A 26,500-nucleotide genomic window follows, 5' to 3' on the forward strand; every position below is an offset into this window, starting at 1 on the left:
TGCTGTCTAAGAAGCGGACTGGGGCGTGACACAAGAGCGATCCTCATTCGTAAAATGATCGTGGCCACCATTCAGCTGCGTTAGGAGATCGAGAATTACGCGTGAATTGTCGGTTCATCCCTTTGTTTCTGTCGGAGCGCGTGTCTGGGAGCAGTGGATGGCTGCGCGTCAGTTTATGTTTTCACCCCACTGATCTTTTGCAGACTGTAATCTTCTCAGTGTCAAACCGAAGCTGCCTTTTCTTCTGGAGCGCATCCCATGCGTCTTTGGATGGTGTTTGCTCCTAAATCTGAACTAAGAAAAGAGCTATTATTTTAGAAAACTTTTCCAGCGAAAGATTAATTTTTCGATTAAGTGATTTGTGCATTTAAATGGGGTTTTAACATGGAAATCTGACTACATGTACTTCTGAAGATAAGAAATGGATCATACAAGCAAAGAGAAATGTATTTTTTATTTACTTTTTTTTGCACTTTTAACATCCACCTTGTGTTTTGGTGCAAGAAGATCAAGTGGTCGGAGATCTGGTGAGTGTTCAGCTCTTGTAACGGTAATAAGCACAGTGAAAAATGCTGTCTTTGTCTGTGTCCACATATCTTTGAGTTATTTTAATTTGAGCTATCAAACTGACAAAAGGTTCTCGTTACTAAGTGTCCACTGTTTGGATAGTATTTTAAAAAATCAGTTATTTGAAGGCATATCGGAATGTTGTAATTTTAACTGTTCTGTACAAAAGACAGATAACAGAGTCAGTGAGACATTTATACAGATTTATTTTGCAGCAGAACATCCACTCACATGAAACATAAAATGTTCTCTTTTTGAAATTCAAATGTGCCAAAACTTTAATGATACATAGAACTGAGTCAAACACAAGTCTTGACATTACTATTTTTCATTCTGCTTTTTATTTAAACTCATTTAGTTTAATGTGAGTTAACCTCATAAAAGGCAGGAGAACAATGGAATGTCGATCCAAGCAAATCAAGAAAAAGTAAGCAACTTGTCTATTTCTCTACTATGAGGAGCGGATTGTGTAACCTTAGGCAATTCTAAAGGAGATGAAAACCTCTAAACAACAGAAACAGGAAGACCGCTCACTGCAGAAATATTTTAATATAAAGAAGTTGTGGGATGATTTCCAACTGAGCGACCAAAGTTAGCCATGCAGCATCAATGTGACAAGTTTCTCATCTAATGCATAGGTAATAATTCATACACCATAGCAGATGAAGATTACATAAAAGGCAGAGAAATGAAGCGAAAATTGAGTGAAAGCCTCTGATCTGCATCAAAAAGGGACTTCTTTTGTCAACTAATCAAAGACATCAAGCACAGTCATAAAGTATAGAAGATTTCCTGTAAAATCTGATGATGCTTCTTTCCACCTACTTAAATCCCCCACACAGTTTATTGAAAGCTTAGAGTATACACAAGAAAATGGCACTTGAAGGTGGCATGTAGTTAATTTATTAGCTGTACCTTTACACAGACAGATTTATATCATTACATAAACAAAAGTGGCAGCACGTTGGCGCAGTGGTTAGGGCCCTTGCCTCACAGCAAGTCCCAAGTCCCGGCTGGGGGACCTGAACCAGAACATCGATGGGGACTTTTCTGTGTGGAGTTTGTATGTTCTCCCCGTGCCTGCGTGGGTTTTCTCCGGGGACTCTGGCTTCCTCCCATCCAAAAACATGCTTCATAGGTTAATTGGTTAATCTAACTTGTCCCTAGGTGAGAGTGTGTGTGTGTGATTGTGGACACTCTACCCTGCGACAGACTGGCAACCTGTCCAGGATGTCCCCTGCCTTCGCCCACAAGTACCAGGATAGGCTCCGGCAGCCCTGTGACCCCGAAAGAATAAACGGTAGAAGATGAATGAATGAATAAACAAAGGTATCTAATTTAGGGGTGTAACAAGTCTTTAACAAGAGTTGATTCATTTCATAATTTGTGATTGATGATACGATCCACAGTGGATATTGGTTTATTTTGAATCATCTAATTCAATGACCTAAAAATCGATCCAGGACATCGAAAAATTCAGCCAGTGTGACTCAGAGATAAACACCTGTGTACTGAGCAGTGCAGGTGTTAGATTCCTGCAAGATAGTCAAGTGTAAATTAAATCTCTGTACAAACAAACAAGTAAACAAGAATTAATGTCAAATCCATTCATAAAGTTCAGGCCACTGTTGTTTTTCCACTTCAGTAAATTCTGCTTTGTTCCATCCATCCATCCATCCATCCATCCATCCATCCATCCATCCATCCATCCATCCATCCATCCATCCATCCATCCATCCATCCATCCATCCATCCATCCATCCATCCATCCATCTTCTTCCTCTTATCCGGGACTGAATCGTGGGGGCAGCAGTCTAAGCAAAGATGCCCAGACTTCGCTCGTCCCGGCCACTTCCTCCAGCTCAGGTTTTCCCAGGCCAGCTGAGAGACATAGTCTCTCCAGTGTGTCCTGGGTCTTCCCCAGAACACCTCCCCAGGGAGGCGTCCAGGACGCATCCGGATTAGGTGCCCGAGCCACCTCAACTGGCTCCTTTGGATGTGGAAAAGAAGTGGTTGTACTCCGAGCTCTCCGCAGGTGACCGAGGTTCTCACCCTATCTCTAAGGGAGTGCCCAGCCACCCTACGGAGGAAGCTCATTTCAGCCGCTTGTGTTCGGGACCTCGCTCTTTTGGTCATGACCCAGAGCTCATGACTGAAGGTGAGAATTGGAACGAAGATTGACCGGTAAATTAAGAGCTTTGCTTTTTGGCTCAGCTACTCTTCACCACAACGGACCAATACAGCGACCGCATAATACAGACGCTACTCCAATACGCCTTTCAATCTCACGCTCCGGTCTTCCCTCACTCGTGAACAACACCCCAAGATATTTAAACTCCTCCACCTGGGGCAGGGACACTCCACCCACCAAGAGCATGCTTTGGGGCAAACCGCCCCAATGCACGCTGGAGGTCCCAGCTAGATTAAGCCAACAGGACAACATCATCTGCAAAGAGCAGAGAGGAAATCCTTTGTCCCCAAACCAGACCCCTTCCGGCCCTAGAAATTATGTCCATAAAAACTATGAAAAGAAACAGTGATAAAGGGCAGCCCCACCAGAGTCCAACATGCACCGGGAACAGGTCTGACTTACTGCCGGCTATGCGAGCCAAGCTCTTGGTTCGGTCATACAGAGACCGGACAGCCCTCACTAAGGCTCTCCACACTCCCAGAGCACCCTCCACAGGAGACCACGGGGGACGCGGTCGAACGCCTTTTCCAAATCCACAAAACACTTATGGACTGGATGAGCGAACTCCCACGAACCTCCAGCACCCTAAAGAGTGTGAAGAGCTGATCCAGTGTTCCAAGATATTCTGCTTTGTTAATATATAAAATTATATGAAACAAATAGTAACCTAAATGTCATGACCTCGTGTCTCCCCCAGGGAGAAATCCCCAGACACCCACTTTGACATCCACACACCATCAGTTTCTATGTCTTTCCATGCAGTGCTGTCACACTAACTTCACTTTTCTGTCTCCTCTTTTCTTTTCCATCACCTCCCTTTCACATTGTGTTCTCTTTTTCTGTCAGTGGAATTTCTCCTTTCTCCACATTCTTAGTCCTTCCGGAGTTTTCAAGCTGACTTTTACATCTGTCTGTCGCCACAGCACACTCAACGCTGTTTAGACTGCCAGGCAAAGGGCGGCCGACGCTCTGTTTTTATGACTGCCGGTGACATTTGTCCTTTTTCTCCCAGCATCTGTGCTTTGTTTTGAGCTATCTTTGCGTTTATTCACTGTGGGGGAAGAAGGTCACCGGGACTCTGTGTCCACATGCATTACATCCTTGTTCTCAGTTTGAATGAGCTGTTTTTGAAGTTTTGTTTCAGTTTTTTTTTTGTGTGCATCTTTTCCTTAAATATAATAACCCTCAAAGTCCGTGATCGAAGCAAAAAAAAAATTTAAGTAAAAAAGTTTAAATATTAGTATTTAGTTCTTTCGCAATTCATGTATTGCTATGCGTTAAAAGAGTACCTTACTAAACAACCAAACCAGTCGAGCATAATCTTTGTGTGATCAGTACGGATCAGTGTTTTCTATATGATTGAAAGTGGAAACAGAGACAGTAACCTCCCTTTTTATGTTTGTGCTCTAGGGACAAAAAGGTTAAAAACTCACATCGTTATTTTTACAACTGGGAACAAACTTACTTTAAAAAAATGTAATTTCTATAATTAAAGTCAGATGAATGAATGTTGCTTTATACATTTTACTGTATGTGTATAGTGGAAACTAACAAAGAAAATTGTGTTTGTCAGAGATTTGGTGCAGTGATTTGACTGGACCTTAACACAAATCAGCTGTTGCAAAGACATCGATTTTCAACAGCAAACAAGTACTGTGGAATAATGCTAAGAATAATTGATTTTGTTTAGAACAACTATGCATTTTAAAGTGGCTCAAGTGTCACAAACCACAATCACTATCTGATAAATTATTCTAGTTGGCAGGATTTTTTGGTAAAAGTCTAATATAGGCTCTGAAGAAAGAAATGCTTCAATGTAAAGACGCCTAAGATTTAAGCAACCTCTGAGCTAAAAAGTAATACATGTATCAATAATGACCCCTTTCTAATTCCAGATTAAATTGACCGATTTAAATTAAAGGGTGCCGAAGCATCCTTAAATAATGTAAAATTTCCTTTCATTCAGTGTGTTAATCAGTCATAAACTGCCATGATTGGTGGACATAAGTCAATATAATTTAAGTAGTTTTTTGATTTAGTCATAATTTACCTAAATAAATCCTTTTTATGTGAATGTTGATTAGAACATTACCCTTACATGGAAATAATACAATGTATCAAAGGGATAATGCTGAGAGGAACATTAAACTAAACCAATAAAAAAAAACGCCCCTCTCACCCTTCCGTGGGTGGTTTCTCCTCCAAGCTCGGGTCCTCTACCAGAGGCCTGGGAGCTTGAGGGTCCTGCACAGTATCTTAGCTGTTCCTAGCACTGCGCTTTTCTGGACTGAGAGGTCTGATGTCTTTCCAAGTATGTGCTGTAGCCACTCCTCCAGCTTGGGGGTTACTGCCCCAAGTGCCCCAATTACCACAGGCACCACTGTCACCTTCACTTTCCAGGCTTTCTCCAGTTCTTCTCTGAGTCCCTGGTATTTCTCCAGTTTCTCATGTTCCTTCTTCCTGATGTTTCCATCGCTTGGCACTGCCACATCCACCACAACGGCTTTCCTCTGTTCTTTATCCATCACTACAATGTCTGGTTGGTACGCCATTACCATCCTATCAGTCTGGATCTGGAAGTCCCACAGGATCTTTGCACTTTCATTCTCTACCACCTTCGGAGGTGTTTCCCATTTTGACCTTGGGGTTTCCAGTCCATATTCTGCACACATGTTCCTGTATATTATTTCAGCCACTTGATTGTGGCGCTCCATGTATGCTTTACCTGCCAGCATCTTACATCCTGCAGTTATGTGCTGGATTGTTTCAGGGGCCTCTTTACACAGTCTACACCTTGGGTCTTGTCTGGTGTGGTAGATCTGAGCCTCTATCGCTCTGGTGCTCAGGGCTTGTTCCTGAGCTGCCAGGATGAGCGCTTCAGTGCTGTCCTGTAGGCCAGCCCTCTCTAGCCATTGGTAGGACTTCTTGATATCAGCCACTTCAGTTATGGTCCGGTGGTACATCCCATGCAGGGGTTTGTCCTCCCATGAGGATCTGTCCTCCAGCACTGTATCCTCTGCTCTCCATTGCCTGAGACATTCACTGAGCACACTGTCAGTTGGGGCCTTGAGCTTGATGTACTCATGCATCTTGGATGTTTCATTCTGGATAGTGGCTTCCACGCTCACGAGTCCTCGGCCTCCTTCCTTGCGGCTAGCATAGAGTCTCAGGGTGCTGGATTTGGGGTGGAACCCTCCATGCATGGTGAGGAGCTTTCGTGTTTTAACATCCATGGTCTGTATCTCTTCCTTTGGCCATCTTATTATTCCTGCAGGGTATCTGATAACTGGCAGTGCGTAGCTGTTTATTGCCCGGGCCTTATTTTTGCCATTGAGCTGGCTTCTCAGGACTTGCCTCACTCGTTGTAGGTATTTAGCTGTTGCAGCTTTTCTTGTTGCCTGCTCAAGGTTGCCATTTGCCTGTGGAATTCCAAGGTACTTGTAGCTGTCCTCAATGTCTGCTATTGTTCCTTCTGGGAGTGAGACCCCTCCTGTGTAGACTACCTTGCCTCTTTTTGTCACAATCCGGCTGCATTTCTCGAGCCCGAATGACATCCCAATGTCAGTACTGTAGATCCTGGTGGTGTGGATCAGGGAGTCAATGTCACGCTCGCTCTTTGCATATAGCTTGATGTCATCCATGTAGAGGAGGTGACTGATGTTGGCCCCATTTCTGAGTCGGTATCCATAGCCAGTCTTGTTGATTATTTGGCTGAGGGGGTTCAGACCTATGCAGAACAGCAGTGGGGACAGAGCATCACCTTGGTATATCCCACATTTGATGGACACTTGTGCAAGTGGCTTCCCATTGGCTTCAAGGGTGGTTTTCCACAGCTTCATTGAGTTTCCTATGAAGGCTCTTAGAGTCCTGTTGATGTTGTACAGCTCCAAGCATTCAGTCATCCATGTGTGTGGCATTGAGTCATAGGCCTTCTTGTAATCAATCCAGGCTGTGCACAGGTTGGTGTGTCGTGACTTGCAGTCTTGAGACTGATGTTGGCCCCATTTCTGAGTCGGTATGCATGGCCAGTCTTGTTGATTATTTGGCTGAGCGGGTTCAGACCCCTGCAGAATTGCAGTGCGGACGGAGCATCACCTTGGTATGTCCCACATTTGATGGACACTTGTGCATGTGACTTGCCATTGGTCTCAATTTATATATATATATACAGTAAACCCTTGTTTTTCGTGGGGGTTACGTTCCAAAAAGAACCCGTGATAGGCAAAATACGTGAAGTGGAAATCTTTATTTTTTCTTACAATTATTTTACAATTAAATACTCTATTATGCATTGAAAAGAAAGAACAAACCATTTTACAGCTCAAGCATTTGTTTCACATATAGAAGTACTTTAGAAACGTTTTTTTTCAACAAATAACTTCTGTACTGTACTGTCAAATAATAATTTTAATCATCAATGTGACCAGAAGGCTTCAAATTGCAGAGATTAGCCCCGCCCACCGCGACCCGAGTAATTGGATTAAACTGGAGAAAATTTAAAATGATTATGAAAAAAATACAAAGTACAATCGGACAAATAGTGTCTCTCTTTTTTCTCTGCTCTTCAGACTGAGCCGTTGCATCCTGACTCCGCTCTGCAGTGTTTGCTTCTTTTGAAGCCCGCGGTGCAGGCGTGTTTGTTCGGGAGAAGAACATAGTGATAGGCAGTTGTTGTTGTTGTCGCTCTTTTTTCTATAGGTTTTAGAGAAACTCGAAATTGCAAGAGAATTTGCAGGTAGGTAATGTAAATTTGGCCAGCTGTTTTACGTACATGTACATATTAAACTGCAACGTTATTCACGCACAGGTAGAGAAGAAGCGGAGCGACTTTTTAGCCAATCAGAATGCAGAACACAATGCACGATGCAAATCCGTGAAGTAGCGAAACCGTGAAAAGTAAAATATATATATATATATATATATATATATATACAACATTTTTTGTGTAGATCCGAGTTATTTTTTTGTCAAACAGACCAATGTATTAATCATACAATGCCACCTTAAAATGTAAGAGATGCCAAACCTATGAAAGTTGATTTTTGTCTAGTTTTATCCAGCTTGCGATTTGTGTCTCTGCAATGATTGACACTATTTGAATTACTACAGTTAGATTTAGACAGCAGAGTACTTCTTCTGAAGCTCCTGCCAATCTGTTTCAGAAAAGCCCGGCAATTACTTTTACAGTTCTTTAGAATTTTTTCATGTTTGGTAGCAACGGCTTCCCTCCCACAAAATGTGCCCATTCTAAAGTTGCTCTTTTTATTTATTTTGGAAGATTTCTATGAACATCTGTGTGATGAGGTCACTCTGTCTTCAATGGGCCTCACCAGTGGGGAGATGTAGACTATCAGGGGTTTTAGCTGACATCCTGCATTATCCGCTCAGATGGAAGAGTGGAGGTAAAAGATACAAGCAGCAAGATGGGATGACAGGCAGAGAAGAAGGTCATTCTAGGGAGAACGGAAGAAAAAAAAGTAGACATAAAGATGCAAAAAAGTCATGCTGACATGAAATTAGAATTTTCTTTGCTCCCTAAGAGTTTAATTCTAACCCTCGAGCTTTTATTAAAGCTTGACAAGTGTTTTTTTGTGACTTGTTGGCTTTTGAGGCAAATTCTCATATTTCATGTTTAAAAAACGTTTTTTGTCAAAGAGAATTTTATGGCATATATTGTTTATGTGTTGTATAATTGTGAAATATTCTTTCAGCAAACAAACATTTCCATCTGTGCACTTTTTATGGTGTATGTCTAAACACAGGGTCTAAAATATGAGGCTTCGAAACCACATGCAACTTTTTTTTCACTTATTTTCTTTCTCTTTGGCTTTAAAAGATAAGTTTAAGGATTAGGGTTAGTTTTAGGAAGTTTTTTGGGTCAATTTATTTTACTTAAATTAAGATTTGTCATTTATGTTTAGACTTTTGACATTTCAGACAATGAACAAAAATATGGTAAATGGTCTTATCTACTGTCAATCTGTTATACATAATGTTAGAAAATGCCATAATTGATTTTGCTTTTTCTATTTTTAATTTAAGATCCTCAAGGGGATCTTATTTTTACACACTGTGTATTTTATTTTGAAAGGAGCTTGAATGTGCTGCTGACATAAGTGAAATAAAGTAAAGTTGCTATTTTCAGAAAAATATTACTTTGTTATCATTCAATTATTGAAAATATTTAAAAATATTTATTTAAAGGTTACAATTTTTATTAATAAAAAAGCCTTAGGTGCACAGCAAAAAAGAAAAGAAAAATATAGTATGGGTTTTGGTCATAAAGAAACTGGACCAAATTGGTCTTCTAGCGTTAAAAGTTACAGACCCCATTGTCTAAGCATGTGAGAAATTCACCACTTTTTGCTGAAAACAATGACAGTTTCACCCTAAAATGATTGATTGATTCCTCACAACTTTTTTCTGATATAGTTTTCAGTCAGTTTAGTTTAGTTTTTTAACTATCAGTTTAGAACAAAGAGTAATTAGATATACTTTTAAACAAATAAAACCAAAACATCTAAATGTCTATTATTTTATAAATATTTTTAAACATTTTACATCATTTATTGTTTTAACATTTTTTGTAAGGAAAAAATAATGTATCTATAAGCCTAAAAATAGTACTGTTATCAATATTAATCATGTTTTTTGTGTTTGTAAACACCAGATCGCCTGAGTCCTCCGTTAGACATCCAGCTAGAGACTGTCAACTGTTCTGCCTTCAGTGTACGATGGAAGATGCCGCGAAGACACGTCAGCACCATCACTGGATACAAAGTAACTAGCAGCATTTCTCCTAATTTGAATTTTTTATAATCTATCTGTGAAGATTATTTTAAAGCAGAATGTACTACCTTATAAATGTATCTTAAGAAAAATGTTTTGTTGTGCCACAGATGTTTTTTTTCAAACATGGCAATCATAAAAAGAAAAAAAAAAGAGCAAACTTCTAAATGTGCCACAAATCAAATGTTGTGTTTTGTTCTAAGTGGAAGCTCATTTCTTTGGCTGCCTTGTTCCACTCTGTGGCTCCAAAGTACCTGTAAAACTCACTGTCCACTATGAGGACCTTGAGGCTTAAACTAAATATTTTGACACTTGTGGTTTGAAGAAAACCTTTTTACAAAAAACATTTATTTAGGTCAAGTACAACATGGCTTTTGGAGACATAGGAACAAATCTTAGTTTACTTTGTGGTGAGTGGTGTGCCTCTGAAAAAGCACTCTTCGACAAAATGGACATTCACTTAATTAATACAGTTTTTATAAAAATGGTAAAACAGTTATTGATCTAAGATCAAGTTTGTATGATCTGCAGGTTTTATTCAAACCTTAAAAACAGCTCTTTTTAAATAACTCAAGGTTATTTTAATTTAAACTATATAAGTTAGAATTCATGCATCCATGTTCAAATCATATAAATCAAATTATCCTTGCACTGCAGAGCTGATTTTTATTCAACCACTAGAAAAACTTTGGATCGCGGCAAACACTCTTTTTTTGACCATATGTCTGCACCATAGACATCCCTAAGGAGATTAGCTAGGTACCACTCCAATTCAAAACAAACAGATAAGCATGTGGATTTCTATAGCGCCTTGTTTTGGAAGTTCCCCAAAAATCCAATATCTTCATATTCACTCACAGTTTTATTGATAAAATAATGAAAGAGAAAAACTCAGAAGTGCTTGTTTGTTTTTGTCATTAAGGTTTTTTACACCGAGTTGAAGAACAGTCGTCCGGTTGCTACAACTTCCTTGATGGATGTTCCTCTCAGCTTGGAAATGCTGACAACTGTGAGTATTAGCTGTAATGCTAACATTCAACAAGTTTTTCTCTTTTATGTGGAGTAGTAATTAAAAAAATAGTATATATCTATATCTTATGCAATTATTGTCTTTAACAAGTATTAGTTTATATACAGTAACAATTTTCCAATTAGTAAACTGTCTCTAGTAAATCTATCTTCTAAAATAATTAATTAACTAAACAAACAAATTAACAAATACACAAACAAACAAACAAATTAATAGATAAATAAATGAATTAAAAGAAACCCAAGCAGGGTGATAATAGTTTCAGCTCATTTGTGTTTGGTTTAGAAATAATACAAAATGAAGCTAAAACTATTAAAAATGAGGTTTCTTTTTTGTCAATTCTCTTTAAGGGACAATTCGATGGACAAGCAAGCTTTGTAAGTTGCTTTCTCTGTGTCTGTACTTCTTATTTTTGTTTTAGCTCTCATTCATTTGTGTACTGTTTTTTTATTTATTTTTAATCTATTTTTTGCCTTCCAGGAAGTGGATATTGGTAACCTAAAAGTTAACACAAAGTACAGAGTCAGTGTCGGAGCGTATGGCTGGGCAGGGGAGGGTAGACCGAGCATGCCCAGAGATGTCAGCACCGCTTCACATGGTAAAAAAAGGGAGAAAGAGGAGATATGTGTTTAACCGTTAATAACAGCACCAGATTTAAATTGGAATTCAATTAATCTGAGCTCTTTTTGTGTGTTTTAGAAATGTGCATGCCCCCTTCACCCCCGACTCAACCTGTTGTCATGGCCGTCTCGGATACAGAGCTAGCGTTGTCGTGGCAGCAAGGAGAGACTGAGGGAAGTGCGCCTGTTCTTCACTTCCTTGTGGCTTACATCAGGTTAGTCATTGTCTGTGACAAAAAGGAAAACTTGTTTAAGAACCCTGCATTTATGTCATTAGCCTGGTAGCTGTTGGAGCAAGGAGGCACATTTCCCTTCAAACGCGTGGACAGATGGGAAGACAGCTGTTGCAGAAAAAGTCATTGTCAGAAACAGGAAACTTTAACGAAACCTAAAATTATAAATAGACTCACAGGTTTTCTTCTTTTTGCTATGTATGAAGGCATTAATATTGTTGTGTCCTTGTTTTTCTTTTTTATACTGCACAATACAGATGAGGTTTTATTTGATCAAAAACATTTCTAACATATAAGAATGTTGTTTAGCTTTCAAGCCTTTAAAAAGTTTTGGATTTCTTATCTCATTTGATTTAGTGTCTATTAATGTTCAATGACAAATTCTGCATACAATATTTGGAAAATTCTCTATTTTCATTTTAGCTGGAACGTGTGCCACATTTGTTTATTAACCTTAGTATGCAGTAAATAGGACAGAAAAGGCATTGCATTGTGTTTTTCTTTAATTCTGCATTTCGAACATGATCTTAATTTTACCTACATGGCTTGAAAATTTTGATTTAGAGTAGGAGTCTGGACTTTAGAAAAAAACAACAGAAATGCATTTAATTTTTGCCTTTTGATATACCGGTAAATAATAAAGTAATTTTAAATAATAAGTTATAGCTTTCTTGTTTTCAAGTGTAATCTATCGCACATGTCAATTTTATCCTTTTTTACCTTGGCAAAAAAATATGTGCAAAAGTATAAAATAAGGAGCAAAAGCATAAGAATTTTTTTCTATCCTGTTTAAAAACAATAAGACCAACAGTTCAGCATCATGACAGATGCAAATTGACAGGAGATCAAGCCAAAAATTAGGTTCACTGATCCAAACGTCTGATAGAGACATTAGGCCACATTGTTATACTAACACAGGAAATATAGCACTACTTAATCTCCTGTTCAATTTACGTACTTCTAATTTAAGATGATTTTTTTTTTATTCTTCTGCAACTGACCCTGACCAAAGGAGAATAATGGAGGAAAGAGGAAATGAGAGAATAATAATAATAAAAAAAGGTTCTCTCCTGTCAGGTGCTTTATCATACAGAAAAGGAAGAGAGGAGCAGGTATAAGAATGTATCCTTAGTTATACCCTTAGTTATACCCTCAAAGCCTCAAGGTGGCAAACTAGCTAACCTGTTAGCAATGTCCCACCTAAACAACAAAGAATTTCTTTTACTATGACCAGAGGTGATGTTCTACTCATTAACTTTCTCATGTTGATCATTCCAGCACACCACCTCTGAGTTAAAGGAATTCATGGACCTCTTTATTTATCTCACCATTCATTAATCTTATTTAAAAAATAATTTTTGTTTAAATTTGAATCAATCAAGGAAATCTCATACTTTTGACAGTCAGTGCAATACATTGGTCTTATGAATTTCTAAAAGTTAATGTTACTTCTGACATTTTAATAGTGCTTGCATATTTTATGTGTTACGTCTATGTGGCACACAGCAACCCAGCATCTATTAAAAAAATATATGCAGAACTTCTTTTCTAGTTTGTTACTAGTTTATGAATAAAAAAAAAGTTTTTCAAAGTTTTCCAAACAACAAAATTAATGAATTGATTAAAAATCTGCTCCCTCTTTGAAGGTATAAAGCTCAAAAGTCAAAAAATACGAACCACAACTCAACAAACATACACATGGAATATTTATTTTTACGACACCTCTTTTTCTTTACTAATGCATTAAAATTGTATTACTAATAAAACTGTACAGTATATTTTTCTTAATTTTTTGAAGCATTAAATACTCAAGAAAAATATGTCAAAGTATAAGGAACTGCTGATTTTCAATCCAATCAAGACCACCATTTGTTTTTTAGTCAATATATATATATATATATATATATATATATATATATATATATATATATATATATATATATATATATATATATATATATGTACACACACACATAATATATATATATATATATATATATATATATATATATATATATATATATATATATATATATATATACACACATATAAACACACACATCAGTTTGTGTACTCAAATAACTACTACAGACTGCAGAATACAGCTTAGTTGGGGATATTTGTGACATTAGTAAGAAGGACTTTCCTTCCGTGTCCAGAAATCTAAAAAACAAAGAGCAAAGAAGAAAAAGAACATCGGATTTCCCATTCTGGGATTTAACAAAAAGGGAAAAATTGAAGCAGAGAACAGTCGTGTTCTGTCAGAGGCTTGATATGAGTCAGTGCCTGCTTTCACATGCAAGGACATTATTCACTCAGAAGAGCTATCTCAAACACAAATCTTTATTTCTTCACATCAAAAGAGACCTTTCTGAAGGGAGCGTTTTTGAAGATGACTCCTCAATAGATATCTGTGGCTCCAGGCTCTTTAGAAGTGTCCAAATACTTGACAGGAGGAGACAAAAAAAAAGAATTCAATTTTTTTTCTCTAAACAGAGTGGATTTTTTGATCATCTGTTTTTCACAAAAAATTTCACCTGATCGGATCCTCAAAAACAATTAAATAGGCCAATTTAACAAATTTTTGTTACTATTCAGTGACTTCACTTCTCCTAATTTTATATGTTATTTTTTTATCTATTTAGAAACAATGGGGGTTAGACAATCAATTTTGAATTTTGATGTTTCCTTCGCAACATAATCAGTCTCACAGCAGTTAATTATAGCAAGTTTTCATGATTAAGGAGATTTTTCTGAAGGACAATAAACCTGTCAAGTTAAAAAAGTACCACACAGAGAAGCATAAATTAAAAAAAATATATATAAAAAGCCAATTTGATTGATTACTTTTTGTCCTTTCACAACACCGTGTCTCTTTTCTTTCTCAGGCCAGAAATGGACACAGAGTGGACGTACATTCGGGAACCCATTGAGACCAACTCCATGGTTTTAAAGGGCTTAATTCCAGAAACAGAGTACCAGTTTGTTGTCAGAGCTGTAAACATGCATGGAGTCAGCCCACCAAGTCGTATCAACAACCCTGTGCGCACGCTTGGTAAGGCCAAATGTTGATCTCTGAGCCAAACAACTGTGCTTCAGTTTCAACAATTCACCCACACAAACACACATTTATGTTTCCTCACTATGGAAAAGAATGCCCTGCCACATGTGGGAGACCCAAAAAAAAAAAAAAAAAGAGAGACCACTTGTCAGGACAAATGCGAGTCCGTTAAAGTCCGATTTTTCACAACAATTAACATGCGGGATAACTGGAATTCAGGTTTATTTCTTAACAAATTCACATCATAAGGCAGAGGAAATCCCCATTCAGAAAGCAGTGATACCTTTTTGTTTTCTGATACTTAAAGACCTTTTTTTTTTCTTGAAACAAAAATATGTGACCAACTGGAAATTGCATGCCTTACACTAATTTTTGATAAAGCAGTTTAGTAAAAAACAAAACGAAAAACAAAAATGAATAAACAAACATCTCAACATGAATATTTTTATTGAGGAAGTTTAGGTCAATTTGACCCAGACACACAAACAAAAAACGGTTAAATATCTAATGTCTGCTTTTCCTCAAGTAATGAAATGTTTGTATTTTTTCAAAAATAACAAAAACTATATTTCTAAACTGATTGTAGCATATTAAATGTTTGATTTTGTGAAACTAGCAGAAAAGTAACATTTTACAACAGGTTGGAAATCTTTATGAAGAAGTTGCAGCATGATTTATTTCAACCCAGGGATGTCCAAAGTCCGGCTCCTGCCATTTTCTGAAAACTGTGTGATCGGCCAAATTATGTTATAAGCTGTTGTAAATTTGAGGCCAAAAATTTGACCAAAACCACAATGGTTTGTATTTCTGAATAAGATAATAATTTCAAATAATATGTAACATTTCATGTGAACCTAGATTTAATGTTTACAAAGGTTTTTTCTTTTTTCCACAGACAAGGATGTCATTATTTTTTTTTATCTACTTGGATTTTTTTACAGATTTTTTAAATAGATTTTTACTATTTTTTAGTGTGGCGCTGCCACCAAATCTGGCCCTCTTTGCAAAAGTTTGGACTCCCTGATTGAACCTGTTCTGCTTTACTTTTCAAGTTTGCTGTTTAAGTGAAAGCAGATGAAGATAATCATGTTAGAGTTGGATGTGAAGGAAAAAAGGGTTTGGGCTGGAAATACACTTTTTGTTTATTCATTGTTTGTTCTGTTTATGCACAGCATGTCACGATCATCATGTAAACTGCTTTTCTGGTGTTTTTTTGGTAGGTTCATCAGATGTTGGCAGTGGAGATATTGGCAGTTACTTCACAGATTCTAAATTCAAAGATGAAGATGGACTCGACATAGATGACTCTGACTATGACATATTTATTGAAGAGGTGAGTAGGAAAATGTACAAATTCATTTCAGTTTAATTTGCTTTTATAGTCCTAATCATATATGTCTTATGGAAGCAAATAGATTGATGGAGATGGGGGTTGGTTTGCTCTTTGCATCTGTAAAACAAGTCTTTTTTATTTTTAAATACATAAAGAAAACAAGACATTTTGTAAGAAGACAAACATGCCACAGTGGTGTTTTTTTCTGTTTGCTTCCATGCATTTTTTCCTTTTTAAGTTGATTTAATACGGTCAATTTTTACTTACAATGCTTCTTTCTCATTGAATGTTTTTTTCTGGTTTTATTGATGTTTAAGGGATTTTCTCTCAACATCTCAAATTTGTTTTGTGCATAAAAAATTACTAAAAATAGTTGGCTTGAGCTAGTTGGTACCTGGATAAATATGTAATTTGGTTTCCAGGATAAAACAAGGATATGAACCATGATATATAAAGGATAGAAAGTATATTGAGATCTTTTTTTCTTCTTTTTTTTTGCAAAAACCTGATCAAACCTCACAGAAGAAATCTTTTGTCTTTTTCTTTTCCTTTTTAGCTAAAGCCTTTCCCAGGAATTGGACAAGACAATTCCAAGTCCCAACTCCGTTCACACCCTGGTCCATCATCTGGTCAAAATGTTGTTTATCGAATGAACACTGGAGCTTTTCCAAATGTCACTGACCCAGCAGTTTCCACCACAGCATCCATCTTCCCAGACTTTACGGATCTGCTTTTCTCAGTCACTACAGAGCCCCCCCAAACCACAACTATCATCCCTCCGTCCACTGACAGGTATGGTATTGATTTCTTCATTCAAGTCTATTTTAGTAGAACTTCCTTGATGTTTTCTCAAGATTGAAGTGTATTTATATCGGCTTTTTCAAAGAAATTATGGATTTTTTTTAAAGAATAGTTATAGATTCTTTCTTTAGGAAGACGACAAAAAAGAGGAGGAAATCTAAAATTACTTTAGGATATTCTTGATGGTTATTTTTTACATTTTTTGATTCTTATTTCTCTTGAGTGCTGCTTTTTTCCCCAGAAGCCGAGTATTTTCTTCATGTTGACCCACTAAGTCATTTGATAAGACTGCTGACTGGGGCACAGAAATGTCACATCAATTCCATCTGGCAGTTTGTTTGTGACATACAACATGTCAGCGGGGTGAAATAATGGATGACCTTCAGAAGCGTCAACCTGAGTAAACGTTCTTGCTTTTTCCAGTTGAAGTTACAGCAGAAATTCTTCACAGCTACTTCACCTCTAATAGCCAGAACAAATAGGCTTCGTGTTCTTCTTCTTTTTTTTTGTTCTGAAAAATGTTATACTAACCAAACTTTGACATTGTTTCTCCCTGTTTCTCATATTTCAGTTTCCCCTCGTCCACCACTACCGGCACCACAACCTTCTCCCCCTGGGAAGGTGAGGTTCCTCGCGTGTACGACCTGACCTGTGACGATACCGTGTGTCCGCCTGACAGCTTCTGTCTTGGTGACTATGACAGTGGCGGCTCTCGCTGCCACTGTAACCTTGGCCGGACTGGAGACACTTGCTCTGAGGGTGAGATGGGGCTTTTCAGCATTTTCATATGTTTACTGCAATTTCAGCAGGAACAAACCTTGGAAGTGTGAGGTCTACAGCCTCCAGTACTTTAAGCTTTTATGTGGTGAGATTTCAGCATCATTTTTTTATTTTCAACAGTGATTACAGTAAACTTCCCCAGGTTCTACGAATACTCTCACATGACCTTTGAACCCTTGAAAAACTCTTATCAGACTTTTCAGATCACTTTGGATTTCAAGGTGAGATGATTTTGCTTTAAAACAGCTTTTTTTTTTTTAAATGATGACATTGTATTTAAAAGCAAGTTTTTATGGTGTAGGCAAACTCTGAAGATGGATTGCTGCTGTACTGTGGAGAGAACGAACATGGCCGTGGAGACTTTGCTTCACTGGCTCTGATCCGAGGCAAAATTCATTATAGGTGAGGACTGAACTTGCATGATACTGTATGCTGAGATCTTTGATGTCCAGTCTAAAAGTTTGAAATGTGTTGAAGCTGTGTTTTTGTTTGTGTTATCAATGCTGAACATTTATTTTTATTCATTGTATGTCATTTCTAACAATGGGAAAGCGAACTCAAAGACCCACTCTGATGAAAATCATGTTTTTGGTGTTATCATGTGTTTGTGGCATTTTTCTGATAATGGAGGACATTTATAAAGATAATTAAGATTGAAATTGCATTCCTTTTTTCCCCCAAATTGTTGGGAATCAGAAGCAGCTGAAAAAAAACGCAGTTTGAAAAAAGTTTATTTGTGACAGAGAAAATACACTGCGTGGGCCACAAGCTTCCTGGTCCTTTACGCATTTGGGGAGGGGAAGAGGGGACTGGGTTGCTCATTACCTACAGTCCTGCCCAAAACTCAGAAGGGAATTTGTAATGAGCTACTGCCACTCTGCATAAACTATGTCCTAGAAGACAACATACATGTTTTTATACAGCCTAAACATAGCATGTTCATAATTAAAAGACAAATTAAAACTCTTAAAATAGCTCAAAAGACTTTAAGCGACTTTAAGCTTGAGGTGGATAGCTAACACAAACCCTTGAGGTAATCTTAAGGCTTCCCTTAAGGGCCTTACCATGAGCCTATACCATGCAAAATTAATTTTTGAAGCTTTTAAGTGTATTATAATGTTCATTCCTCGCACATTTCTGAGTATTCCTCTACAAACCGGCTCTCTCCCCTTCCCAACCCACAAGTTCCCAATAGCTGATGTAGACAAGTAAGAACAGCCTCTTCCAGGAAGAGTCTGTGCTGCCAGCACCGCCCCAGGCTAACACAAACACCCACTTTCTCCATCGAGCTAGCGGTGATCAGCAAAAAACGCTTTCTTTTTATATGCACAATATGCACATCCATCTTTGCAAAAGTTCAGCTGTTGTTTGTCGTCCTGGCGAGACACAGACACGCCACCAAGGCAGACTCTAGGTCGACATCATGAAATGGGCGGCAGCCACATGGAGTGAAAGCCATTACCCCATATATCTAGTCTTCTTACTTCCTGGTTGAAAAAAAAGCTCAGGAAAAAACCCCAGTATTTAATTAAAATGTGTTCTTTGTGTTTAATTAAAATGTGTTCTAAATATAGATTATTATAAAAGGCTTAAGAATAGTATGTTATAGGCCCTTTATGACTATTTTAAATAATTTTTAAAAATGTGTGTATATATATATATATATATATATATATATATATATATATATATATATATATATATATATATATATATATATATATATATATGTGTATATTAATGACTCTCTGTGTAATTGGTGTTTTTGCTCTTCTGTAGAAAAAAGGACAAATACTAACATTATAGTAGAGTTTTTTATGTTTTGTATGCCATTAAGATTCATCAAAAATATTTTGTATTTGCTCAAAATCTTCTTTTAAAGTTGCTAAAACTGAGTAACTGTGAAGCACCAGTCATCTCCTTTAATTTAAGTCATCATCTAAAGACAAGCAAGGTGGATGATGACATTGGCCTGGCCAGTTGTTGGAAAAATTAAAATTGTAGCTATTAAAAGATGAAAGGAATGTGATATTACACAGATGGAATGCAATTTTATCTGAGATTTGGAAACATTTCCATTTTATGACAGTAAATCTAACAGTTGTCTGCTTGACCCTCTAGGTTCAACTGTGGCACCGGAGCAGCTCAGATAGTCAGCGAGAGTCAAATTGTTGTGGGTCGGTGGCATACTGTGACTGTTTTTAGAGATGGCATGAGTGGATGGCTTCGTCTGGACAACGACACCCCCATATCAGGGCGCTCACAGGTAAGAGTTAAAAAAAACCCTAATGTCTGACTAGCTGACTTACTTTCATATGTGTTGCTGAATAATCCATGCTACAATTTCTTCTAATTCTTTCTTTCAGGGTCAGTACACTAAGATTACTTTCCGCTCGCAGTTGTATTTGGGCGGATCTCCGAGTACTTACTGGCTGGTTAGAGCAACAGGTACAAATCGGGGTTTTGAGGGCTGCGTTCAGAGTCTGACCATCAACAACAAGGTTGTAGACCTCAGGCCATGGCCTCTCGGCAAAGCTCTGAGTGGGGCTGATATTGGTGAGGAAGCCTTCTCGTACCTCATGCATTTTAGTTTTTAACTGCAATTATGCGATAGGAAATTATGTAAAAATAATAATAAAAGTGAAACACTTAGATAATTTCCTTCTGACAAATCAGGTGAATGCAGTGACAGTGTGTGCAACCAGGTCAGCTGTGCTAACGGTGGTGTCTGCTTTGCAAACCGTGCTGATGGCTACATCTGCCTCTGTCCACTTGGCTTCAGGGGACTTCTTTGTGAGGAAAGTGAGTTCAAGAAATTGATGTAACATTTTTTTTCGGTCAGAAAAACTCATTTTGAGCTGCTACTGGACTGCAGCTTTTAAAATGTGCTCTATGAATCTCCAGGTTTCTTGCTGTCCTCTCCCCTTTTCAACGAAACTGTATTTTCCTATGCTGTGATCCCGTGGCCTCAGCGCCCCCAGAACTACCTTTCCTTCATGGAGTTTGAGGTGACATTTTGGCCATCCACGCCTGATGGGGTGCTGTTGTACAGTGATGATGCAGCGAGTGGAGACTTCCTGGCTATAAATATAGTGGACAAATATGTGGAGTTCAGATTTGACTGTGGCTCTGGAGAAGCTGTCATTAGGTACTTCGACTTGTCATGTGGCCATTTCCTTTGTTACGAAATGTTTCATGTGTGATGATCTGTGCTACAGGAGTGATGAGCAGATCAGTCTGGACTCATGGCACGAGCTGAGAGTGACTCGCACAGCAAAGAGCGGCATTCTTCAGGTGGACAGCCAGAGGGCGGTAGAAGGAATATCTGAGGTACTTTTGTGATACAATAAACCGTACAAATGATTTTTTTTGTCTTGAATTATCTCCCTCTTTCTGTTCAATGTAGTGGATTATAAAGATCAGTAAGAAATGTTATTGTTTGTTGAGTTATTCAAGCTTAGTCCCACTACAGTCATCTTTTGTTCTATTTTTAAAGTGTTGCCAGTGGTCTTTTACAATTATGCCATTGTAGCCAAAATAAAAAAAGCAATAGTCAGTTTTGTAGAACATTTTGTGCAGAGCAGTGTACATTTTCTGAGTTGTGTGCGGGACTGTTACCACAGAGTTAGCCCGCCCACACATCCCGTCATCTATCTCTTTACACTTTCCCGCTAGCTTACAGCGCCTCACAAAATTGAGAGCGATATCAGAGCCATCCAGGTTTTGAACAGTTTTGAATCAGATTCCAGCTCAGACGAGGAGAACAAAGACATGCATGGAGCTATTTGTGCATGCATCAGAATAGAGCAAAGCAGGGAGCTTTTGGCCAGCTGATTATATTTTCTACGTAACAACTACACGTTTTTCAAACTGCATTTTTTTCTGCACCTGATTTAAAACAATTGGAAAAAAGAAATACTCCGGAATGCCATTTTAAGCTTCATTTTCTTTATGCACGTCCTCCATCATGAGAGAAATGCTACAAGAACTTTTTAAAACACAATTTCTATTGGAGCGAGTCTTTAAACACAAGTCATGTCAAAACTAAAAATATAACATTTTATCATTTAAAAACCTTCTTTTTCACTATTGTTAACTTTACAGGGAGCTTTCACTCAGATCAACTGCAGCTCACCTCTCTATATTGGTGGAGTGCCACATTATGACAAAACTAAAAGGACGGCAAGAGTATTAAAGCCTTTCACTGGAATTATTCAGAAGGTAAATGCCTCTATGGAGTCCCAACAACATTGATTTAACAATACATATAGACAGATGAACTACAGTGATCAATTGATTTCTGTTCCCCCAGCTCATTCTCAATGACCGGACCATCTCGATCACAGCTGGCTCTGCTGGTGGTGTAAACGTAATCAATTCTGCACATCCATGTGTGGATAGTCCCTGTGCCAATGGAGGGACCTGCAGGCCAAAGTGGGACGGATATGAGTGTGACTGCCCACTAGGGTATGACGGGCGGCACTGCCAGAAAGGTCAGCGCTAAAGAAAACCCCTCTCATTCAAAAGGGAACTTGCTGCACTGCTGTGTTGAGTTTTTGAGGCAGAAGAAAAAGAGTCATGGGTCAGTAAGTTGTTAAAAAAAGTACCAGTACACCCTGAATGTGTTTGGGTTTTTATTTGAACTTGACCCGTTTTCTTATTTCTGGCTTTAACTGTTTTTCTTGTGCATGATGTCCTGTCACTTCATTAAATCAACAGTGTTTTTTCTCCTAAGCTTTTCTTTTTTCTCTCTATGTTTTAATGCTTTCAACTGAGCAGAATGTGGGAATTACTGTTTGAACAGTAAGTTTTTGTTCAAAAATCCGGCATTAACAATGTCTATGTACTCTTGATAGATACATGCCAATGATGACCTCTAGTGGTGATGAAACATAAAACTGTTTTCTCTCTGCTCAGCTGTGACTGAAGCCATAGAGATACCACAGTTCATTGGCAGAAGTTACCTGACCTACGACAACAGAGATATTCTTAAAAGGTTAGTAGTGAATGTTTTTTAAAGGATTGTGTTTAACTACTCTATTCTCGTTGAAATTGTGATTCTTTAAGTCTTTTGGTGGAGGGAAACCTGTTTTTAATAAATATGCAAATATTAAGGTCTGCTTTGCATTTTGAGACGTGTTTTTGTTTATTTATTTTGTCCTCCAGAGTGTCTGGATCGAGGACAAACCTCTTTATGCGTTTTAGAAGCACAGCCAAAGATGGCCTGTTGCTGTGGCGAGGAGACAGTCCACTGAGATCCAACAGTGACTTTCTTTCCATGGGGCTTCAGGATGGGAATATCGTCTTCAGGTATTGGTTCCATTGTTCCATTCCACAGCTTATAACAGGAGTCTGCAACTTTTAACAATAAAAGAACCATTGGTCCAGTTTCTTACGGACCAAAACTCAGCAGAGCTGTAAAATTCCACTTTGCCGTTTAGAAAAAATTCACTTAACTTATGTTTTTGTGGCCGTTGAGCTTTTCATTTATAAAGTATAGCATTTATTTTTACAATTATGTGTAATATATAACTTTTGACAGCAGCACATTCAATTTTCTTTCAAAATAATCCTGCAGAAAATAAGATCCCAATTAGCAATTTTTTTTTAGGAATTTGGCCTCTGAACAGCTGCAAGATACAAAATAAGTTTAAAATTATTCTAATAATAAACCACTCAGACTGTAGATCAAACCCATCATTTTCCGTAGTTATTTGCATTTTGGAGGAATGGGAAAGCTTTTCCTTTGTAATATCAGCAGCGGTAAATAAAACGGTAGTTAATTTTCAATCTTGTAAGATCACCTCAGGTTAAAAACTTAAAGATAATTGAGAAAATGTAGCTAACAAACCTTTTTTTTCTTTTAAATTGTAAGCATTTTTCGTCAAAACAAGAAAGCCTCAATGGAGGAATTAAAAAAGCCCTGTGTGGCTCTGAAGCCTCAGGTTGCAGATTCCTGTGATATAAAGAGATTTTTTTCATTAAAATGTTCAACTGTGTGCTTTTGCAGTTACAACCTGGGCAGTGGTGTGGCTAGCATTGTTGTCAATGGGACCTTTAGTGATGGAAAATGGCACAAAGTCAAAGCTGTGAGGTAAGCTGCAGAGATGAGGCCTTTGTTACAACTTTGTTTCTTGTTCTGAGAGACAGATACCAAATAATTAACAATAAAATGCATTTTCCACAAAGATAAGAATATATTTGTACCTCAATAAGATGACAGTTTTAAATCATGTTTTATTTTTGAACAGGCAATTAGTGATCTTTTTGAGAAGCTGGTTGTTAATCAATGAAAATATGGGGGTAGTCAATTTTATTTATTTATTTATTTTTGGAATGTTGCTCATATTCTTAGGGATGGCCAATCAGGTAAACTGACAGTTGATGATTATGGTGCAAAAACAGGCAGATCCCCTGGCAAGATGAGACAGCTGAATATCAATGGACCCTTATACGTTGGTGGGTTTTCTTTTTATACTCTCAATAAAAAACATTTTAGATTCCTGGGTATACATGTAATCCTGTCTGTTTTAAAATTGATTTTTTGCACTTTCCTTACCTGAAGGGGGCATGAAGGAGATAGCTCTTCACACGAACAGACAGTACTTTGGAGGGCTGGTGGGGTGCGTGTCCCACTTCACGCTCTCCACTGACTATCACTTGGCTTTGGTGGAGGATGCGGCTGACGGGAAGAACATCAACACTTGTTCTATCTGAAAAACTCTTCAACAAGGTCAAGGATCCATTTACAGCTCAACCTTCAACGGGATGTCTGATCTTGAATGTCACTTGCCCCCCCCAAATCACCAAAAAACCCAGAGAACTTTTGAAATGTACTTTGTGATGTGGTTCCAGCTTAAACTAAAAAAAAAAAAACTTTCACTTTGGGTTCAGAACCTTTTTGGAATTGGTTCTGCAGGCATGGTTTACCTGCAAAGTTGTTTTTTTTTTTTCATACTAAATTTGTTTAAAATTAAGATTTTCTATCTATGACTAGAGTATAAAATAATGACTTTAGAGGATGTTGCATTGCAAAAAGTGCTTTCAGAAAGGAAATTCAAAGCTGGCAAAAGGAAAACAAGATACGAAAAACTCTTGAAGGACTTTTTTCATGGGGTGTTTTTAATTTTAACTGTTCATTTTCTACTGTAAACGTATTTTGCTGGAAGAACCGAATGATCCAAAGGATCAGAAGAACTTGACTTAGAGCAGCATACCGAGACCCTTCATACAGAATAGGTTCTGCTTTATCACTAGAAAATGTTTGTTGGATTTGTTGTGACATTTGTATTGTGTTTTTAATAATTTTTTTTTCAGACAGTAGAAGATTTAGTTTTCTCCCGTCAGTTTTGTTGATGTCTCATTTGGAAGGAAGATTAGCTGCACCTAGAGTTTTTCTTTCCTTTAGGTTTGTTTTTCTTGTATTTAACATTCGGTCACATGAATGTCTGCTGCTCACGTGGTGAGGATTAAATCTTTGAAAAACTTGTGCACTACTTGTTTTTCTGTCATCTGACACAAACCACAACATGGTGACTGCCATTCACTGTGGAGTTTATCTTTTACTGTAAGCTTTCCATTTTTTAAAACTTTTAAACAAGTTTTGTTGTTAATGTTTTAGCTCGAGCTTTTACATTTTCTGTCTTTTCTTAAATGTTTATTGGTTGTAGCAACTCGCTTTAAAAAAACATTATTTTGTGTGTGTATAGTCCTCAACTGGTCTTCCATGTAGCATTCTTTTTAGCACAGAAGCATCACCTATTTTTATTTTTAACAAAATATAATTTACAACAATAAAGAAAAACAAAAACAAGTTTAGCTATGAGTATAAAAAGTATGTAAATGAAATAAAACTCTGTTAAAATGCACCATAATGACATTAAATGTATCTGAGAATGAGTATTGGTATAGCATAATTAATATAGTATAACAGAATTCAGAAGCCATTTGTGTTTTTACATTGAATACTTTTAGTACAGTTTAAAACATTAGAATGCAATTGTTCAAAATTTTCTTGAATGTTTCTGATAGGTACTTTTATAGCTGTAGGTTAATACACACTCAATCTTTGAAGACAGAAGTCAGAATGGGTCTGCCATGGTCTAAGGGTGTATTCAGACTGGACAAATTTGGTTAGTTTAAAGTGAACCAGAGTTCATTTCCCTCGAAAATCCAGAAGAAATTTTCAGCCTGAAAACATCCGTACTGGTTCCAGGACCAGGAAGCACTCTCTTACCCATCTTTGGAGGTGGTCTTGGTTTCGTTTCCAATCGGACTGAGACCCGGTTTGCTCCGGGTTTTCTCCGTCTGAACAAGCTCCGTGCTCAGAGCGGAACAACTGGACCAAGATGGCCACCGTGGTCGGGCATTACGGAATGTAATCAGAGTAGGAAAGCGTGGAGCAATGATGAGACACAGCAACTCATTGAAATGTGGTCGAATGAATGCAGTCTCATTACAACCCCTTTTAATGTGACACACATTCTGACATTGTTTAGGTCATTAACACTCATCAGCATACCTTCATAGCTGTCGGCTCTTCAGTGACTGCCTTACAGCTTAATTGCGCCATAGAAAAGTAGAATGTAAAAAGTGTTGTATCTGACATTGATACAGGCATTCAAAAGTGGTCAGTGAAAATATGAAGTTTGAATGAGTCAAATATCCCAACAAGGATTGCAAAGAGCAAGACTTCCATGGTTTCTGCCTCTAGTTGCTTTGCTTTGCCCTTTTCACTTTTGGCCAATGACTGAAGAGATCTTTACTCAAGTGGTTTTGTTTACTCAACTCAACTCAACTCAACTCAACTCAACTCAACTCAACTCAACTCAACTCAACTTTATTTATAAAGCACTTTAAACAGAACAAGGTTCACCAAAGTGCTGAACAACACAAAAATTAATAAAAGCACATGAAAATATAAAGCATACAACACATAAAATAGGTCCGGATTCCAACTCAGTTAAAAGCCAAAGTGAAAAAATATGTTTTAAGAGCAGATTTAAAAATGCTAAGTGAGTCTATCTGTCTGAGGTACAGGGGCAATTCGTTCCAGATTTTTGGTCCGAAGACCGAGAAGGCTCGGTCACCTCTCA

The 26,500-nt window shown here is 37.6% G+C and overlaps 1 protein-coding gene across 2 annotated transcripts; it reads left to right on the forward strand.

The window, feature by feature from the left end:
• The first annotated feature begins 24 nt into the window (after positions 1-24).
• On the forward strand, positions 25-24,896 carry egflam (EGF like, fibronectin type III and laminin G domains). Of its 2 annotated transcripts, XM_023958405.1 has the most exons (25): positions 26-527; positions 9,429-9,538; positions 10,470-10,556; positions 10,928-10,954; positions 11,058-11,175; positions 11,277-11,412; positions 14,319-14,485; positions 15,712-15,824; positions 16,381-16,616; positions 17,197-17,384; positions 17,526-17,626; positions 17,707-17,807; positions 19,527-19,671; positions 19,772-19,961; positions 20,082-20,207; positions 20,310-20,553; positions 20,624-20,735; positions 21,510-21,626; positions 21,718-21,898; positions 22,185-22,208; positions 22,323-22,401; positions 22,572-22,715; positions 23,416-23,499; positions 23,761-23,864; positions 23,971-24,896. In XM_023958405.1, exons 1-25 carry the CDS (start codon positions 422-424, stop codon positions 24,120-24,122), a joined length of 3,192 nt encoding a protein of 1,063 aa, XP_023814173.1. In that variant the 5' UTR covers positions 26-421; the 3' UTR covers positions 24,123-24,896. The 2 variants fall into 2 exon arrangements, with proteins under 2 accessions (XP_023814174.1, XP_023814173.1); XM_023958406.1 differs by lacking the exon at positions 22,185-22,208 and having other exon boundaries at positions 25-527.
• The last annotated feature ends 1,604 nt before the right edge of the window (positions 24,897-26,500 follow it).

This window comes from Oryzias latipes, chromosome 9, assembly GCF_002234675.1.
Source record: "Oryzias latipes chromosome 9, ASM223467v1".
Taxonomy (NCBI): domain Eukaryota; kingdom Metazoa; phylum Chordata; class Actinopteri; order Beloniformes; family Adrianichthyidae; genus Oryzias; species Oryzias latipes.